Below are 21,882 nucleotides of genomic sequence, written 5' to 3' on the forward strand. Positions count from 1 at the left end.
TGAAGGCAATCCAAATCTAAAGCGGATAGGCTCTGTAGCACAACCTGCTGCCGATGGGAAGCCGGTCAAAATAAGCAAATAATAGCCACAGTAAACCCTGGAGCAGTCGAAATGTCTTAATCCTGTGCAGGGACACCTACTGTATAAATACCACTGACCTTTTACCACAATCTCATGTTTCATGAAATCCCACTGGTCAGGCAAGTTGAGGGTAGTAGCATGAATGTTTTAATGCTCTGAGGCCACGATGAGGGAAGTCCTGCAGCAGTGGGGGGAAGACTTTGCTTCGGGCTAAGTCTTGGCTTGAAGCTGGCTGTGAATGGGTCCGGCCTCCATCTCGTGTCCCACTCTAGATCCATGACACCGGGGGTGAGAAGTGCCTGTGGAATTATTGATGAGCCCGGTGCAGTATTATTGTGTATGACAAAATAAGTGTAGGTGCCATATCATGTATTATGCAGAGGGCGTCTCCGCCAACTTTTGCTGCTGCTTCCTTCAGCAAATCGTTTCCTTCAAGTTATTTTTTCATTTTTGTGTGCTAGACGTCTTGTTCACTACTGTGACCATATGGCACACACAGTATGATCGAGGAAGCTGAGAAAAACAAAGTCTCAAATAGATGGCGACATATTGTTCACACATTTTTCATCTGCTATGTGAAAAAAAACAACTGCTGTTATAAAGCTATAAAGCGGGCATTCAGACTGAAAACAGTCACCATGAGGGTCTGTGATGGTGAGACATTGAAATATGATCCGGGAAGTCCAGTTTGAGTGAAAGCTGAATGAGTTTAAAGATTTATCGGACACAGAAACAAATATGTAATAGAGGAAGGATCTTACAACTGTGGTGGCGAACTGGGGATGTTTGAAGCGCAGGGGCCAAATAAAAGGGCACTAGCAGTATGTGGTCGCGCACCAGCGTGCAGAAAGTCCTGATACATTTATAGTAGGTATGTTCACCACGTTTTGTCCACTGGAAGGTCACCCTATAGGCACTTTTACATCGTTTCCTTGAACATGGGGGCAGTCGCCTCCCTCTAGGGTACTTCCACCTGTCCAGCGGCACTACGGTCGTTGGTCAAAAAGAAGAGGTAGTTTCATGCCACAAAGTAATCTATTAGGAATGTTTGCTAGTACGGGTTACCTATTTGAGGCTGCACTCAGGCAAACCAGTGATTTCAGGTCAATGCTAACTTCAGCATACGTCACTCGTGCTGATATTAAGTGGACATAATGTTTGTCATGTTCACTATCTTAGTTTTGCGTGTTAGCATGCTAACTGTTTTCAAGATTCCTTTTTCATCTATTTTTTCTTCACTCTTTCCTCACCTATCTTACTTCCTCTACCTCACTTCCTTTACTCTCCTTTCCTCATCACTCATTGGCTTTTTCCTCCCCTTCTGGTCACACCTTGTTTAAGTGAGCACGCCCTATATAAAGACTCCGCGCCCACTCATTCACCCTTTTCATCTTCTCGTGGCAGTATTGATGCAACTGTCCATGTGTGGTCCTCTGTACATGAATTCTTTGATGTTGGAGAAATTAAACTGTGCTTGAAGAATAAAGTACTAAAGTTCCCTGGACGATGGTCAACTTATTCTGAACCTCCTACTCAGCCCTAGCATGAATTAGTTATGTCAGGTATTGGGTCATAAAGTAAATTTTAACCTGATGGTGGCACTAGATGGAACAAAATCTCCAAAGACAGAATGATTCATCCTCTGGGGACCGTGAATATCTGTCTAGATATGTCCTGTCAATCTATGTAATACTTGTTGACGCATGGACCAGAGTGGGGAGGGGGGGGGGGGGGGGGGGTATTGACCACTCAACAGATTGACATCGTCATCCATAGAGCTACGAAACTGGCATGGCAAAAAAACAGGTTAATAATCACATGTTTCTTATATGATCCTGTTCTTTTTCTCCACTCCCCAGGGCTTAGTGATAGAGCGAATCGGGAGGAAGCCCCTCCTCATATTTGGTTTCTCCGCCATGGCCGTGTTCTTCAGCCTACTCACAGTGTTCCTCAATTTCCAGGTAAGCCACCCTTCCTCCTCTTGACTGACCTCATTCTACACATAATGTCAGTGGAAGGGTGTCTGAAAGCACAGAGGTGCTCAGTACTGCAGCCCACATATACTGTGAACAAAAATACTATACTTTCCTAGTTGCCATCCATATATGTTATATATTTCTTCCTGCGTGTATGTAACGCAGGGATTACATTTTCCTGAATGTATTTGCCAATGTTTGCTGCTTCAAGGAAAAAAGAAAATCATTCATTTTCCCAACATATTTGCTGCTCAGGACTGAGCTGTAATTTACATTATGATTCTGGTCGCTACATTATCATCTCTCTTATTGCAGGACAGTGTGTCATGGATGCCCTACCTCAGCTACATCTGTATACTGGCTGTGATTGCCTCCTTTTGCTCTGGGCCAGGTAAAACTATTGACCTACATAACCAGCTGAGATTCTCTCTTTGTTCTTCTTTGTCTGTCTTGATTTCCCCGAGTGCTCCACTCACTTGAAACTGCACTTGAAAAGAGACGGAATGACCAGACTTCTGAATCCATATTTGCTCAAACAGTTGTTTAATAACTGAGTGACCTAACTCTATTCCTCTGGAGCGTCGGCTATTAGGATCACAGTTGAAGGTGCTGTCATATATTAGCATACTAAATGGGAGCCATACAGTACATATATAGAATGACACCGCACATGCACAGGGGACAGTGTGAGTGTGCACAGTTGGTCTTGGTGGGAGGTTGACTTTGAGTTCCAAGGTGAGGCTATTGCTGTCACCACACATATAGATCGCTCCTGAATAATAATGTCTCCAGGGAGCATTAATCCAGCAAAGTGCCTCAGCGCATCAGCATGATATGAGAACAGTTGCAGCAAGTGTGGGAAAAAACTGAGGCATGGACTAATAGAAAAGCCCCTCAGCTGTAGCCGTTCATCGTTCAGTGCCTTGCTCAGGTGTACTTGTGTAATCATCGGCAGAGGAGAGCTCCTTTCATGGTATTTCCTTTGCACAGCTAATGATTTATGGCCTATTCAAACAAATGAAGCCCCTCACTTCTTAGAAATGGTGAATGCCTGGGAGGGGAGAAGAAAATTCAAAAGAGGGTTGACCCCGGCAGTGCTTTGAGCTTTCGAGTGGATGAACAAGGAGGAGCCACGATTCCTCTCGAGTCATTTCACCATGGAAACAGTGGCCCAGATATTTCAAAGTTTGACGAAAACACAACGATTATGTGGCTGTGTGAAAGAGAAATGGGGAGGTTTTTGCTTTTTGCTCTGATTAATTAAAAGGACTCGCCGCAGTGTGTTTGTAAAATCTGACCCTGAGCACTTCTCTTGTAAAGCAGTCTGAAATGTGTTGTCGTACTGCGCCTACGCATTTTCATCTACCTGCTTATCTTCGTGTGAAACGACCATCTTTGTGTTTAACTGCAAACTGCGAGAGCGAGATAACCAAAAAAGTAAATATTGTGCGGGATTAGTCATGTTGTGATCGGGATCTCTGCAAACAACCAATGACCTGTAAGTGTTTGCCTCTAAGTGTTTAGAGGCAATTTAACTTTCCAAATGCAAACGAATCGCACACTTTCAAATATATTCAGTGAAGTCAATGCCTTGCCACCACTTATTCTGATTTGCAAAAGTGCAAAAGACAGGGACTTTCTTTGGTGCAGAAGCTGGTCCATCTGGGTCCTCTCATTATTGGGGACTGCATGGGATTTTGTTTTGTGACCGAAAAGATGCAATTCACGTCATGAAGCTGCAGTATGAGCCTGTTGCGGGTGGTAAATCCAATAGCAGCGCGTATAATGATATAAACTCCAGTCTGAAAAGAAACAGCATTACATTAGTGTGCGGGCAGCTACGGGATTTAACAGGCACAAATCTCAGTTTGAGAAAGTATCATAATGAGTCAGACAGACTAGATATTCAACTAAGTAACCCCTCTGCCCCTGTACTCTTTCTGGTACCAGGGGGGTGAAGTATAGAATAACAAGGGGCTTTGAACCCCCACTTAAAATCACGTACTGCGTACAGATACGGTATATGGATGTAGTGGTGGAAAGTAACAACACATTTGTTACTCCTTTTAGTGAAAGTAGATTTTTCAGGTATCTGTATTTACCTTAATCATTTATTTTTCAGACCACTTTTTACTTTTACTCACTACATTTTTATGGAATTAGATTTGTGCCAAAAGAAACAAACAAAAGTTCTTAAATGTAAAAAAAAAACAGGAATTTGAGAGAACATAAAACTCATTTCAAAAATAAAACTTAGAACTTGCAATCAAATAATTTGTCAAATAGTGTAAAATATTGGTCTTTTACTCTCCTAATAATGCATTATTTTGTTTACGGTTCCCTCTGCTGGTCTCTCTCCGCTCAGACTTTTGCGCTGACTCTCAGCTTTGCGCTCTCTCTGCAGCTCTTTCTCGTTTGCGCTCCCTGACTTTTTGTTTGCAGTTTTGGCACAAACCTCTCGGGTGGGCGGGACTTTTCAGCAGAGCGTCCCCATTGGCTAGGTAGATTTTGACTGACACAGCTCAGTACCTGTGTGTAGGTAGCTAGCACGCTAAACGACCCCAGCTTTAAAACGGAGAGAAGAAGAAGATGACGACGACAATGAAGACCAACAGTAACAACCCACAACAAGAAAAACAAGTGAAATGTAAGTAGTTATGACATACATATATTGTTCTTCAGTGTCGTTGTCGTCCTCGTCATCTCTTCTTCTCTCCGTTTTAAAGCCGGGGTCATTTAGCGCACTAGCTATCTACACATAGGTACTGAGCTGTGTCAGTCAACAACTAATTAGCCAATGGGGACGCTCTGCTGAAAAGTCCCGCCCACCCGAGAGGTTTGTGCCAAAACTGCAAACAAAAAGTCAGGGAGCGCAAACGAGAAAGAGCTGCAGAGACAGCGCAAAAGTCTGAGCGGAGAGAGACCAGCAGAGGGAACCGTAAACAAAATAATGCATTATTAGAAGAGTAAAAGACCAATATTTTACACTATTTGACAAATTATTTGATTGCAAGTTCTTAGTTTTATTTTTAAAATGAGTTTTATGTTCTCTCAAATTCCTGTTTTTGTTTGACATTTAAGACATTTTGTTTGTTTCTTTTGGCACAAATCGAATTCCATACATTTTAACACAAACATCTGTACTTTATACTTTGTACCTTTTTTTTTAAAACAGGTTTGTTACTTAAGTTTCAATGCATTTGAGGGGAATTAGCGATTACTTACGATGCTTTACCAATCCCGAAGGTCTGTGTTTAACATCCTGGGAATGAGTCTCAACAATCAACTAGCAACAGCTCAGAGAAATCCTACGGACTTTACCTTTAAGTTTGATAGTCTTTAAATTAATTGAGCACTGTATGAGCACTGACATGACATCAAACTGTCCTACACAGGAATACTTTTTATTTTTATACTTCGAGTACTTTTTAGAGACTGTACTTTATTACTTTTACTTGAGTAATTGAGGAAGTTGCATCAGTATTTCTGCTTTTACCAGTCATTCTTTACACATTATCTGTACTTTTACTCGAGTAAAGAAAGTATGTACTTTTGCCACATCTGCATGGATGCATCGTTTACAGTAGTGTATGACACACTTAACAGTCAGTGGTATATTCTATTTCTGCTGTACATTTGCATTGCGGTGGCTGGTTTACTGTGTATAGTCTACCCCCATATATTATGCATTCATGGATTATATACTTTGGCCCGATTGTTATCGAAAGTTGAGGAGCTTCACACTTAATGAATCAGGTGTTCGATCAAGTTAAAGCGAAACTCTCGCCAAAAAGCAACCAAGGCTTTATTTGGGATTGAATATGAGTCAAACCTTCGTGTAAAAGCATAATTATGACGAAAGAGGCACTTTTAAGATTTACCGTAGTTTCGGTTTTGGGCACGTTAATTTTGAACGGGAGCGCTATGGGCAGGACACGCTAGCATCAAAATCGCTATTTTTAGAACACTAAGAAGGCTCGACACAACATGAAACTTTGCTCGTAGCATCACCAGGGTCTCTACTCATGAACACGAGCATAGAGAACATTGTTTGTGTGCACAGAGTTTATGAAAAAGAAGGTTTTTGAACTACTCACGTTAGCTGCTGCATCTCCGGCGCGTCGCCGTCATGCCAGACAAAAGTTTCAAGTTTCATGTTGTGTCGAGCCTTCTTAGTGTTTTAAAAATAGCGATTTTGATGCTAGTGTGTCATGCCCCTAGCTCTCGCGTTCAAAATGAACGTGCCCAAAACTGAAACTACGGTAAATCTTAAAAGTGCCTCTTTCATCGTAATTATGCTTTTACACGAAGGTTTGACTCATATTCAATCCCAAATAAAGCCTCGGTTGCTTTTTGGCGAGAGTTTCGCTTTAATGGGTCTGTATGCTTGACAGCTACATTCCAGAACGTTTTAATTGTGTGGTGATGTCTCAGTTCCCCTCTTTGAAGAGCTCTAACACAATCTGGAAGTCTTTGGACTTGACTGTGACTGACTGCTTTGTTTCCCACTGAGGTGATTATAGGGACAAGAGTGGAGTAGCTTAGATGGAATGCTGATTAATGAATTGCAAGGTGTTCCCCTCTGCAGCAAACATTGGAAGGTCTTTTTTATGAAAAACCTGATGATTAATTGAATCAGCCACTGTAAAAGTGGAAAATGGCACCAGCTTGTGTTTGATACCACAGGGCTTTTAACTGCTCCAGCTCAGGAATATACGAGCATTAATGGACTTCAGTTGACTTCAGCTCTGGCAATAAACTCACTCAACATAAATGTGCCAGTTCAACAACATAGATGGATATGTAATATCCATTCGGTTGATAAACACAATTAAAGCTTTAAACACATCTCAGGTCAGGTGTAATCCTTATTTTAAGATAAGGTATGTCTAGTTCATTAGAGCAGGGTTGAATAGTTGATATTCTGAACTGCGGTTGCGTCATCAAAGCATCTACAACGCGTTCCCCTCCCTCCACTCAACACTCCTCAAAGTGTGTTAAGTGTCGGGCGCGAACAGCCGTAAAACATCTGTCCTCTTTGAAATCTCACAGTTTGACACATTCGACATCTTCACCCGCAATCAGAGCTGTTAGGTCTCATTAAAATCTCTGCGTATCTGTTGAAAACCTGATCTTCCTTCTTATTATTACCAACGCATTGCTGTTCACTTTGTATCCTCTGATCACTCCTCTCTCACTGGACCACATGCCAAAAAGGACAGGGATTATATTTCACTTTTAGGAGTGATTCAATTCTCTGAACATTTCTGCAGGCAATGAGCTTTATTACAGTTACAGTTGCATGTATTTGCATTATGAAACCCTTAATCCCTGCACATTTGGCCAGGAGTGCATGGTATATTATCCCCTCTCTGTGCATGATCTTAGAAGCTTATGGAGGCATGGTGGAAAACTAAGGGGACAAATTTCCATATTTCATACACTGGGGAGGACGTGTACCTCCCGTCCACCTCGGTGATTATGCCCTTGGTGCACATAAACCCACACACAACTACTTGTAATGATACAGGGCTTCATTTAAGTACCCTACATATTTTAAAATACAGTACGAGCCTATTTAAATACGAGATAGCACACAGGCAGCACTGATGAAAAGTCTCCCACACTTGGTTAATTATGGCGTGTCAGGTTCATTCAGACAAAAACACATACCTTGTTTATCACGTCATTATCTTTACATGCCCTTTGAACACATCTGTGGTCATACATCACCTTTTCCACTTTTCCTACAGTGTTTAATCTACCCTCTGAATAAAACGCAGCAGACGCGGGATGAGACAAAAGCCACCAAGCTGGACATGTTCCGTTAAAGGCCTCTGCACCCGAGGGTGATATCGCGGGCGGTCACACCTGTCACTCGATGATTTATTATGCCAGATCTGGGTAATGTGGGCTTGCTTTGCCAGTGGTAGAGCTGTTGTTCAGATGATAGCGGAGTAAAATATACAACAAGATGTAAGAAAGGCACAATGGAAAACAGAGAACTCACGAAACTGCAGTCCAGTGAAATGTTTAATGCAATTCATAAATTGTTTTCTCAGCTGCGATTTTCTCGCTGGGACAGTTTGGTGTTTAGGCTGCAGTTTTCGGGGGTCAGTTTAATGGGCTTCTTGCTATTTGAGATACTGTTAAGGTGAGGAGTGATAGAGGAAACCCTTTGAGATTCAGCACAGCACTGAAACACAAACCTGCTGTTTGAAAAAAAAAAATCCATATTAAAAACTGATAAAGCTATGTAATTAACTTCTTTGCTTTTATCAACAAATCCTGTGAAAAGACCGTAGTGTAGCCTCATTTGGCTTGTCAAAGCAGGAAAAGCACAGGTGTGACCAGTAATGTTGAAACAATAGCTCCATTCTTTGAAGTGTCCCAGTAAGCCATGTCAGTGAGTGAGCATGCACAACAGACCCTTTTCACTGCAGACATTTTTACCTGTCAAAGCGGGAAAACCACAGGTGGAATTTTTAACATTAACGACAGCTTTTATTCATGTGAGCCGGTTCCAGGGCTTCGTTGCATGCTCCCTCATTGACATGACTTTCTGGGACACTTGGGCCTTATTCACACATACATTTGTGTTCTTGTAAACAGGGTTTTAGAAAAAAAAAGAAATCTCCACCCAGACGAGTGTTTTGGCACCATTTCAGAAATTATCTGTTGACATAACACACCTGAAAATGCATTAAGGGCCAATTTACATACACTGCGTGTGCCGTTGTAAACAGGATGGAGATTGTATACTCTGGATGGTTGCTAAGCGACAGAAAATAATTTAGTATAATTTTTGTCTCTCTTTCCCTTGATTGCATTATAAATGTCAGTTTGTGGCTTTTTAAATATAGTGTTTAGAAATCAATCCCCTAACTGTACAAACTCAATTACTCCAATATCATTCCCATGCTCCAAGTTCACAGTTGCTAAAGGTGCTACAAACTCTCTGACAGCTACACCCTTGCCAAGTTTTCAAAAAGCCCTGTTTTGAGTGAACTTGAATGCTGTCTACATGTGTGCAGAGGCCAAAACATCTAGAAAAAGCTTATTTTTAAGAAATATGCGTGCACGTATGGACAGAGCCTTAGTAGAACAGAGCCCATGTTAATGTTATTGGTCACACATACTCTTTTCCTATTAAAGTGAAAATGTCTACTGTGGAAAAGGTCTGTAAAACTGGTAAAATCATAATAAAGCAATACAAAAAGATGTCAAAGCCATCTCATTGTGTTGGATGACATGCCTAAAAGGTTTTTTCAAAAAATATTCTGTTTGGGCTTCAACAAGATAACCAATAGAGTGTTTGTTGACACATCATAATAAAGCCATGTTGTGATGAAATGATAAGTGTTACACACAGATGGACGGCAGAGAAGAAGGAATGCTAAAGATACAGCCTTATTATGTTTTATCTAGAGTTCTTGATATTCAAAACACGATTGGAGGATGGCTTGAAGTTCAAGTCACACATGCAAGGCAGTGTCACGCTTTTTCGACTTTGGCGGTAAAATTCAGATTCTTGCCTCGAAGAAGTGACATTTAAGGCTCCATCACACCTCTCCTGTTACTTCTATTGCATGTTCACTTTCTGCTTGGATAGCACAAGCCTGCAAACCACTGCATGTGCTGGTTTTGGTACGCGCCACACACGTGACTTTTAATTGTCACAGGCAGCTGCTGGAGCTGCAGGTGAGGATGTGTTTAGCAATTTTTTTCACAGGCAGACAGTTTTCCAAATTGTTTGAGTTGTGTGAGTGACAAGTGGAGCTGCCTTCGGCTGAAGCAAATCAATCCTTCTTCAAAACACCGGCACTAGTGAGGGGTACCTATGGTGCAGATATGTCTAGTCAAGGTTAATTGCGTCCTTTTACAGCTGGAGGCTGTAACCAGGGCTCACTGTATAGATTCCTGGAGCCAACCTTTTGTTCAGCTGCCACCTTAGAGACAACCGAACAAAAAGTACGGAGAATTTTGAAGTTGTAGGCATGGATATGCTATAGTATTATACAGTTGCAGAAACATGCCATTCCATGGCTTTACAATACTGTAACCTAAAGACCTTTAAAAAAAGGAATTCAAATATTTTCTTCACTTGACCTCAAGGCAAAGATTGTTCACTTTGTTTGCTTCCTCTAGAACTGTAGCAGGCAGACATTGTTATCTCATTATATGGAAAATGTCAATTCTCATTTACTGACTTTCCTGTTGTCAGAATTTCCCACCTTGTCAAACCAGAGAAAACAATTCTCCCCCAGCCTGTGTGCAACCCTGGTAATGCTGGTGCCTATACATGAATACTAACAAGACCAGCTATAACAAATAATCTAACAGGACCAGATACGACTGCATCGTATTATCTGTTTCTGCATTCTGCATGGAAAATGGGATGACAGTTCGTACTTGGCAACACGTCTTGAGAGTCGATGTCGTCAACTATAGTTTTTCGATTCCAATGCTGGGAAATTGGAGACGTTCAGACAGTAAGGATACTTTCCCTGTCTGTGTGAGACAAGAATGGACATGACAAGCTATTTGACACTCGGGGGAATGAGACCATGCAAACCATCATGACTCCTGATCAGAGACATCAAGAGTCCGGTTGCAGCGTGTCTAAAGGGTAAATGTGCTAGACCTAGAGGGATTCTCAATGCAGCAGTGGCAAAAGCTGTCTGTCCTACACTGGTCCCTGCTACTATCATTGCTTTTGGTGATGTTGCTCTTGCTTGCAGGCATGTGCGCACATTAGGCCCAAGGGGTGCTTGAGCCCCTGCCCTTTTTATCTCGTATTAAAAAGTGCCCTTTTTGTGTGTGTATTTAATGAATAAATAAATTCCTGTTGTGCATAGAGATGTGAAAAAAAGGGGGTATAAAAACGCCATGGTTATCTACCGTACGCATTTCGTACGTCATATGGTGTTGCCAGTGTGTTGAACCTATAAAGCCGCTTCACTGTCCGCTGCGGCCCCGCTCTGTCTCTCACAGAGGAGAGAGAGGGAGAGAGAAGCCGCTGCCTCATGGAGAACTCCACCACGCACATATATAAGACGTGACAGTGGAGCGACTTGAACCTCATAACTTCCTTGTGGGTGCTAACAAGTCGTCTTCCACTTATTCAACGTGCTTAAATATGAGTCATATTTCAGAAGAGCGCCCATTTGTGCTTGTTAAGCTCACTGCTTGTTAATGAGAGTTAAGAATAATCAAATCTGACAGCTGTTTGTGTCGGCTGTTTATCTTGCCACATTGTTAAACTTCTTCCTGATATTGAGTTTACTGTGGCTTTGCTGTTGTAAACATTGCTGTTCCTACTAACAGTCACAGTAGTAATTTCTTGGTTTTGTCACATTTTTATATGTTTAGCCTGTATTTCTAGTTTGACCTTGCCCTCCAATAAATAGCCTAATAATACACCAGTGTTTCATTGCTTTTTAAGTATTGCAGCTCAATTGCATGTCTTCCAAACCTATTATGATAATGTGAATAAACTCATGTTGACAATAATTTGTTGACACAAAAGAAATGGCAATTGCATATCACTCACAGCTACACAGGATACACAGCTAAGTAGTTAGCTTTCTATAAGTACTTTGTTTATTAATTTTACATTAATTAATCTACATATTGTGTAATTAAGGCCTGAAAAAAAATGTGCGCACGCACGTACTGCCCTTTTCTGACTTTGAGCCCCTGCCACACTATAATCATGTGCACGTCCCTGCTTGCTTGTACCATACTTGTGACGGAATGACTGCATCCTGTGGGTCCTGGTGCCCTCTCGTCTATTGCCACAGTCGATGTTGAATGTAATAAAGCAGAACTGGCTGCTACTTCTCCTGCCTCGTACTGTGGTCTCGGTTCTGTAGGTCAACACAATTGGATCTGTTCCTGCTGCTCCAAAACCAAAGTTGTCCTCCTTAATGGTCATGGGAGATTGTGCATCTTGTCACTTTGTGACCTATTGCCACCTGGGAGGACTAGTGTCAGACATCAGCCATAGGTTCCTGAGTGTCTTTGAACAGAAGCCACCAGTCCCAACTGTAGTGCTTATGTAGGAGCGAACAGTATAAAGCAATTAGAGCTCTCAAAAGGGATTTCTTGTCATTGTTTGAGACACTCAAGAAAACTCTGCAACAGATTCACGCTGGCTGAAGGGCTCCTTTAATATCAGTCACATTGACAATTTCAATGTATCTTTTAGTCGATCCTAATGTCTGAGAAGAGATGGCATCCATTTTTATGAATCTAATTTAAAGCTGTTATCTTTAATCATGTGTGAAATGGTGGAATCACTGAAATGGCAGATCAATCATGGAGCTTCCTCTCACTAGCTGACGCCTCCAGGTGAGCCTGCATCGCTTTTTCTTTTTCGTTTTAGTCTTGTTTAACCCAGATGCTTTCAAATCCAGACAGAGCCTGGAGCCGTGCATTTAAATATCAGTCGTCTGTGTAATCAATTTAAAATTAGATCACCTGAGAATGCTTGTTTCAAGGACTGACGCAAATATCCTGGTTCTGACAGAAACCTGGAGTAAACAGAGTCTAGACAGCGTTGGACGAGGATGTGGTGTGGATGTATTTATGAAGACATGTTTATCTGTCACTGTTTGAAATGCTGTCACTGTACCTCAGGCTTAAGTTAACTCAGTAATCCAATTATAGTGGTGGCTGTCGATCTTCCTCAGCTGTCTTCAGTGCAATTAATAAATTAGGGCACTTATTTGCTCCGTGTGGTAGCCCAGAGGTACGGGATAGATAGATAGATAGATAGATAGATAGATAGATAGATAGATAGATAGATAGATAGATAGATAGATAGGTAGGTAGATAGGTAGGTAGGTAGATAGGTAGGTAGATAGATAGATAGATAGATAGATAGATAGATAGATAGATAGATAGATAGATAGATAGATAGATAGATAGATGGTTAGGTAGGTAGGTAGGTAGGTATCACAGCTGAGTGATAAGATGACAAAAACTATTTTGAACGATTAGATTCTGTGCAATAGGAGGAGTTTGTGCTTGGCCTGAGTGGAGCGATAGACTGGAAATACCAAGCTCCAGGATTATCATCAAAAGACACTATTGGCTGACGATGGCAAAAACCATTTGCTACATATGATTTATCTCAATCAATCCCAATACCAACCTGTCAAAATTTTGGAAAGCAATAAATGAAAATGATAAGAAATCCTCTTTATCTATTCCTTCTCGTGTTATGTTTAATGATTACATAAGACCTGAGAGAATTGCCATGTTCTCAACACTAATCTGATTGATATGGTGGATCTGCTCTTAAGCCTTTGGCTCATGTGCCCAGCTTACAGTGTATTTCTCAGCTCACCCTCCAGGTCTTCACTTCCTCCATTGTTGAGGAGGCACTTTAAGCCACAGATTGCAGGGAAGCAACTGGAAGGATAAACCCTTAGTTTTTGAAAGCTCTCTGCTCCATCGTTTGCTGAAAATGGCATATCTCTCTATTTTTTCCGAGTTCTGATACACTTATCCCTCTGACCTGGAAATCTGCACGTGTAGTCCAACTGCATAAAGGTTGTGGGGGAACGGATCTTAACAGCCAAATAACAAACCGTCCCCTCTTGCTTCAGTCCTGCAGTCATTAATTAATAATCAGCTGAAATCATTCCTCTCAAGAAAGTTCAGACCAGTCTAGTTTCAAAGATAGACATCTACAGTCACTACTTTGTTTCAAAATGATATAGTATCAGACATTGACGAAGGGGATTAATTTGTGCTTCACTGCCTGTTGGCAAGTGATCATCTGTTGGTTTCAAACTGTCAAAGGGGATTCCACAAGGTTCAATACTGGGTCCTGTCTTGTTGACAGTTCATACTAACAATATTACATCTTCTATAGTAAACTGTAATGCCCATCTTTATACAGATTCTACAGTTCTGTAAAGCTTTGCTAACAATGCACAGTCAGCCATTGAAATCCTACAAGCCTCTGACAAATTGAAAGATGCACTGTGAGATATGAACTTAGCCAGTGAATGCCAACAAGACTTAACATCTGCTATTCTCTGCAGTGTAAAATACTGTTGAAAATGGTTTGCATTTACCTCTCGAAATGGACATAGTACAATGTAAAAGTCTAAATTCAATCGCTGCCTTAAATATTTAAGTTGAATAGAAGATTGAATTATTGACAGGCATTGGTTACTATTTATTTCTAAAACTCTTAACGGCAACTCACCCTCATTATGTCATTTACTTATCAAACTGGTTTCAGGTTTCAAGTGATTAGCAAATATTAAATTCAGTTCTAATAATTTCAACTCAATTTAAGTAAAGCCTGATTGACATCTTTTACAGCAAAAATTTTACCTGAACACCTGCACCATGATTTTCCCTCTAATTATGAGAAACTTGAGTGCTCGTTTGCTCTCGTTAGTGTCGGTATGTTTCAAAGATATTGAAGATACTAGAGCCCCTTGATTTGCCAGTACGATGCATCTGTGGCAGAGCCATTGTATAAATTCATAAACATTATCATCCTGTGTTCTTCCCATTTATGAGGTGACTTGGTGTCATCATCGTATGTCAGGCTGTGTTAGTTTGAGTAGGATTTTGTGTGCAAATTAGGATTATTTCATAAATAGGGTCTATTTGATTTACCTCAGTATGCAGTATCACTGAGGGATGTATTATTCTCGGTATGTGTCTCACTCTACATTTTTTTAATAATGCCTCCCTCAGGGGGCCATTTAGCTTAGTGGATAGAGCAGACGTCCCATGTGCAGAGGCTTTACCCTCACTGCAGTGGCCCCAGGTTCGAGTCCCAGCGTGGGGCCCTTTGCTGCGTGTCATTCCCCCTCTCTCTCACCCTGTTTCCTGTGATGTCTTTAGCTATCCTGTCAATAAAAGCCAAAGGCTAAAAACATATTTAAAAACAATGCCTCCTCTGTGGACATCATTTGCTGGGCTTTGCTTCTTCCTAAGGGGACATTAAACAGCCAAGCTGCCTTGATGGGGGTGTGTTGTATCAGTAAAAGAGTGAGATACTGACCAGAAAAAAAGACTAGAATACTCTGGGACAGATTATTACAACTCTGAAAAACAGAGTTGTTGTTAAGATTTCAGGGTACACAGTAGGGCTGCGGCATTCCCATTAACCTGCCAGGAATGTGTGCCAGTATGTATTTGATTGGCCAACACATTGTGGATTTTTGCCCGAATACCTTGCTTTTTTTTTTTTCTGCATTCAAGCCGGTTCAATTGAGTTTTACATTTTGACAGATATTCAGCGCGTGACTGCTGCTGTGACCCACACAACTACACACCAACCAATCAAAATATGACATGAGATGCAGGCACACATACAAAAATGGTTGTGGTGAAATGAAAGACTATTGATGTGCTTTTGCTCTCAATTATGTATTTTCATCGTAGGACAATGTTCCGGCAAACATTAATCACTCGAAAGGCTGATATTGTACAATCTGAATCTCGAGAGGTGCCTTAAGACATAATCATATTTGTGAGATAGATTGCAAATCATATTTCTTTTGTGCAATACGGTGAGAGGATGGAGTTGATTGTGAAAAAAAACAGCTTAGACGGACACGTGTTCATCGATAATGGGGAAATAATTGCTACTTCCCTCGCTTTGTGTTCTTCTTCCTCTTCTTGACATACACTATATTTTCCATCAAAATATTTATCCAGGGATTGAAATCGAGTACTTTTGTGCCAAAACACTTAATTGTTTCTGACAGTTTCCGTATAGATATCTTACAATCTGAATCTGATTCTCTTAAAGGCATCATACTCACTGCAGGCGTGAGTGTTAATCCGACTTAATTCGAGTTTTCTTCTGCTCAGTCAGAAAATCTTGTGTGGAGAAAGGTTGCGAGACCAACACCACAGATACTCGGCACATTGGCATCAACCTGTCGTTTCACAACCTTTCACATCTGATCAGTGTGTGTAAATGGTCTGTGCTATTTTCAGAGCTGAGGAGTTCTATTAATTTGTCCCGGTGACTCACTGATCATGTACAACAGAGATGATTGTTGCAAGAGAATTGTCAAAAATAAACATTTCACACCTGCGTCGCCACCACGCAAACCTAGCACCTCAGTTTGTGTGCTTTTAATTTCGTGGGTTTGTTTTGGTGTAATTCTTCGCTCATATTCACAGCAAAGTATGTGAGCGATTGCATTTTCCACTGAGAAATAAACCCAGGAAAGTCTCAAATTAGCCTTTAAGTCACTCATCTTTCGTCCTTGTTTTCATTCCCCGTCTGACGATATCTTCCTCCCACGGTGAGCTAACTAGAAATGAGCCCTTCTCGTACCTCAGCAAGAGAACAAGAGCAAGGGATCAAGGGAAGATAAAATCGAACGACCCTCACAGCCAAAAAAAAATGTGTTGTCACAATAAACTCTCCTCACTTTGAGCAGATGGCAGCATTGATCCCTAAAAAAGCTGCTGCTAATGAAATGCTTTGAGAGCACCGACAGTGGAGTGAACAGTGTCAGTAAAACATTCACATCAAAATCTTTTTTTATTTTTTTTATTAAGACTGATATTTATTCATCACTTTGATAGAAATAGTAAATGCTTTAATCTTATATTTTATCCTGACGAATACCCTCAGGGCAGTGCAGAAACCATGAGAAGCAAGTGTGAAAAAAAACCATTTATGTTGTTTTTTAGGATAATTATAAATTACTCTTCATGTTTGTGTTTGTTGTTGTTATACCCGTTTCAGCCACACGAGGCTGAAGTGCACTACTACTTCTAAATAGGACTAGAGGCATTGATGTTCCTTCCAGGTGTGTTTAAACTTCTCTTCCTGGCCGAGGTCCAAAAATGATTCTGGCAAAACTTTTTTCAGACAAGAAATGATTAAATTTGAAACTTACAGAGATTACACAGGGGAGTAAACAATTAAGATAAAGAACAATGGAACAATGAAAGCAGATGACCCGCACGCAGAACCCTTTTCATTTAAACCTCATCAGTTTTCTGTCCCATGCAGCCTCCCACACACAGAGAATGTATTCTGTGCACTTGCAGGAAACTAGAAAATAAATCACTTCCCTTGATAAATATAAATTGGAACTGAATTTAAATTTGTTTTGTGGGCGTTTTTTGTGATTTCATAATTATATATTTCATGAGGAGAAAACATTTGACTTGAAACCCAAATACACCCGTTGGATCTCAACCTGGGTCTCCTCTTTTCCTGTGATCGTCCACTCTGCTCCTCCAGTGCTCGCTGCTGGCATGGGCACATCTTCAAATCCTTTTTTTCAAACTCTGTCGTGCCAGTGTTGTCTGATCTCACTCGTGGTGTCACCAAGGTTGGAGCTGGCACTTTCCTCGATGTAGCTCCTGTTGGTGAGGGTGTGCTGGGGACTGATAGGGACACTTTAACTTCAAGTTGAAACCGTAGCCTTATTTCTTTGGTAGCCTACATTAAACCAACTGGTTGACGGCGATCTCAATCTCAATATTCCTTGTGTACGTGAGAGAACAAAAGCCACTTAGGCAGTCACTGCAGATACACAATTTTCAGTGATAATTCCTGTTTCCCCTGCACATCATACTGAACGTGTCCTTATTTGTGGTTCAACAGAAGAAAAAGCTTGGTTCACAAGATACAAATGCTCCATTGGATTTTCTTTTTTTTTTTTTGGAAGGCCCCAGCTGCACGTTAAAGTATCCTAAGGCAAGATTCTGAACCCCAAATTGTGTGTGAATGGATGTCTGAATGGCTGAGCATAGAAATATTGTGGGGTGCTTTGGTTTGGAAGTGCTTTATTGCTTCTGATGAGCAGAGCAGCACCCATCAGTGTGTGGATGTGTGTGGGAATGGCCAGTTGTGATTTGTGTTGGGTTTTAAATCCCTCCCAGTAGTCGGTAGACTAGAAATGTCATGATCCTAGGTTTTAATTCAGTCGACTCACTGTTTTATGTAAGTTGATCCTCATGTGTCACGTTTTACATTCCACTTCCTGCCTCTGTCCTTTTCCCCTGCCCTTTTTCAGCCCACTGTAAAAAAGGGAAATAAAAATGAATTTAAACTCAGGACCATGACAAGAAAACAGCTATAAAAATAAGTCCATTTAAAATATTTGTACAGTGATTTAAATATACTTGTACACGAAGACGCAATTGGTTCTGAATGTTAATTGAGTTTTCATTAAAGGAACAGCAACAATGCATTTTCAGTGAGCAATTTTTTGTCACTATGTTGTCATTCAGCAGGAAGACAGTAAATAAACAGTGTTTTCATAAAGTAATGACTGTATGCACACAGTTGCTCATATCTTATATCCGTCTTACTGGTTATTTGTTCAATGACTAACTCAAAACGTCTGACAGGGGTGGCAGGACATGTGTACATGTAATAACAGAAGACATTTTCCATTCTTCAAACAGTTGGTTCAAACTAAGGTTCCGCCTCCCAGATGGGCATGTAGCCAGTCATACTTTTGGAATAATAGGTTGGCACTTGGTAAAGTAAAAGAGTGAGATACTGACCAGAAAAAAAGACTAGAATACTCTGGGACAGATTATTACAACTCTGAAAAACAGAGTTGTTGTTAAGATTTCAGGGTACACAGTAGGGCTGCGGCATTCCCATTAACCTGCAAGGAATGTGTGCCAGTATGTATTTGATTGGCCAACACATTGTGGATTTTTGCCCGAATACCTTGCTTTTTTTTTTTCTGCATTCAAGACGGTTCAATTGAGTTTTACATTTTGACAGATATTCAGCACGTGACTGCTGCTGTGACCCACACAACTACACACCAACCAATCAAAATATGACATGTAATAACAGAAGACATTTTCCATTCTTCAAACAGTTGGTTCAAACTAAGGTTCCGCCTCCCAGATGGGCATGTAGCCAGTCATACTTTTGGAATAATAGGTTGGCACTTGGGGTGGGCAATCAGATTTCAGGGGAGGCCAGTGCCACCCCAGGCCCCCCTTCCGGATATGCCACTGTACAGAAATGATCACAATGCTCTTTTAAAGTAAGAGTTGTGGAGGAAGATGGGAGGGCTTATCTGTTGCCACAACAAGGTCATATATTTTCCACACGGCAATGACCTTCTCTTAAAAACTGGAGAAGCATTGGAGGTGGGGTTCGCCCAGAGCTTCATGCTAGCTAGGACCGCCACTGTGTTAGGGGCTTCCACCTGTCTCTCTCAGCAGGTGTCACAGTAGCAGTCCTTCTTTGAAAAATGGGCAGCACCACAGTTCGACAGATTGTGGATCATCAGTGTGTTGAATATATTTTTCAATTATGCATGTTATCGGAGCTTGGATGGGCAACAAATGAAATCACAGCTGTTGTGTCACGAATAATTAGTGTTGCAGATGTAATAAAGGTCTTCAATTAAGTTTAAATTAAATTGTAAAACTTTGAGTGCACCATTGAAAAGTTTGTGGACTCTGAGGTGGTGAGTGTGGGTTGTGGTGTAAACCTAAACTGCATTAATGTTTTACTACCATCGTGTTAATTGCTTCTGCATTCATTTGGGACACTTTGGCAAATTAGAGTTTCCCCTTTGGACCAAGTGAATTTTGGCAGCAGACGTATGGATCTTTTGCAGTACACAGCATGGTGGAGTAGACCCTGCGGCCTCATCATACTCGGATGGTGTATTCACTAGATCCTGTTGGGAATGGAAAATGCTATTGCTGTAAGAAAGACCGCGGGGTTATCACAAATTGCTGACAGACAGGCCACAGAGGATAAGACAGAAGAGGACTGAACAAGACGAATCACATTTCACCTGAGAACTCACGTATTGGGCAGCCAGACAGGTTTTTGTTAGTGGAAATGAGAGAAATTGGAGGTGAGATGTGAACGCTTCCAGCAAACCCTGGCATCAGCTGCTTCTTAAGAGCCACAAGCAAAAATGTACAGGATGTACAGAAGTGATGCGATGAGACTCTCCGTGATTTAAACTTGAGCCAAGGTGAAACTTAATTATGTGTGGCAGCCGATATTAAAACAAGATTTAATTAGAAGAACAGAAGAAATGAAGGAAGATGTGGAGGCTGATGGATCAGGACAAGAAGTGGTCCCTGTACACCTGAATTTAGTGGTGTGTTTGGTGGCTCTAATCATCTCTGTGTTTACCACCTCATTTGCTATGTGTTGTTATTCATTTTAGATTTGTACTCTCTTGTATATCAAATTGCTACTGCTTAATGTTTCTATCTTGTCTCCTAAGTATGTGGGTTGAAAAATCTGTCATTTAGACTTGAAGGATTCCCTGTAATTCTCGCTTGTCCCTGATTTGATTGCTTCCAGAGTCCTGACTGTTGTCATACTTTTCCCTCTTCTTCCCATAAATACTGCCGTGCTCCTGCGAGGCTGATGTCTTCTCCAAGACTGACTGATGTATAATTCCCCCTGTGTTTAAGACCCCCGAGAGATGTTTACTAAAATGCGGAAACAGTGTTTTCTTCACGCACACTGACCTTCTGCCGGGAGCCTGTACTCTACAGGGAATGATTTCTTCTCCTGAAAGTCCTGAAACATTCACTGAGGTGGGGTACACCAGAGGTTCCCTCACTTCCTGCATTAATCCATTGCTCCACTTTACCAGCTGGAGCAGGTTTTTCTTTTTCCAGAACATCGCAGTCAAGAACTGTCATCCCCCTTACTATGCTCGCCCCTTGAACATCTGTATAGTGCTGCTGTGATCAAGAGACTACACTTAAGGATTGGCTTGACAAACAACCTTTACATTTGAGATGGACATGATATCACTTAATCAGAGCAAAAAAATAAGACACTTACATCTTTCGATAGGTGTTCAGATACACACAGGCAACTGAAACGCAGCCTTTCCAGTGTGCTTTTACAGTGCCTATGGTTTTCCAACTCAGCTAGGTTATGTGAGTTGTATACCTTAATTACGCACATACCACAATTGAACCTAATAGCACACTGTGGTTGTTCCATCTTGCACAATGCCTCCCTGCATAATTTGCATAGTGCTCCTTTTCAGGTTCATAATTCTATTTTGGGTTACTAACGGGACAGGTGCACATGCTCTAATGTTTAGAAACACATCAGTTTTCTCACACTGCCCAGTGTTGCAGGACTGTTACCCCTCTGTGTGTTTTAGCTTCTGTACCTGTAAGGCCCCCCCCCCCCCCCGAATATCAAGTCTGCTCTGACTGGCCAGCTGACACACGCCTGAGCCAGCACTGCTCACCGTGTCTCTGGTCGGCTCTGCCCTATTTTCATCTATCACTTAGCTTCTCTTCTTCCATGAATATAGGGCATAAATTATCCACATGTGTGACATGGTGATGTGGTGTGATATCACAAAGTCACAGAATTAAAGGTGGGACTAGTAAAGAGGCATTTTGGGAGCAGTTTTATCTGTGGGAGAGAGGAGCTCCTGTTTGCATGGCCGTTTACTTGCACAAGAGCCTATAAAACATTGAAGGAAAGGAACAAAAAAAAGCAAAACGCATAATATGTCTCCTTTAAAACTAATGTGCTGGATAAGTAGAATTAAATATGCACATATCTCACTGTGCAGACCCATTTTAATGATGAAAAAGTCATTAGTCCTGCTAACTCGTGGGTAAACACTGCCTTTCTTGTAGCTGCCTCACAATAAAAGCCTCCTACTGGTTCACTGATTGAAAGCTTTAAATGTGAAGCAGCAGCATCAGCAGGACATTTTCCATTTGCATGAAAACACAATGATTCTCATTTTCAGGTGATTAAAGCAATATTATGAATAGTGCATTCTGTTAATGCCAGGAGATCCTTCTAAATGCTTTTAATGTATGAACATGAATGGAG

The 21,882-nt window shown here is 41.2% G+C and overlaps 1 protein-coding gene across 3 annotated transcripts in view; it reads left to right on the plus strand.

The window, feature by feature from the left end:
• Positions 1–21,882, plus strand: part of slc2a9l2 (solute carrier family 2 member 9, like 2) — a 118,980-nt gene that overhangs the window by 63,762 nt on the left and 33,336 nt on the right. For all 3 annotated transcript variants that reach the window (XM_030418794.1, XM_030418796.1, XM_030418795.1), the window contains exons 10-11: positions 1,941–2,042; positions 2,373–2,448. In XM_030418794.1, coding sequence (XP_030274654.1) covers positions 1,941–2,042; positions 2,373–2,448 — 178 coding nt within the window. The remainder of the gene's footprint in view (positions 1–1,940; positions 2,043–2,372; positions 2,449–21,882) is intronic.

Source organism: Sparus aurata, chromosome 6 (assembly GCF_900880675.1).
Source record: "Sparus aurata chromosome 6, fSpaAur1.1, whole genome shotgun sequence".
Lineage (NCBI taxonomy): Eukaryota > Metazoa > Chordata > Actinopteri > Spariformes > Sparidae > Sparus > Sparus aurata.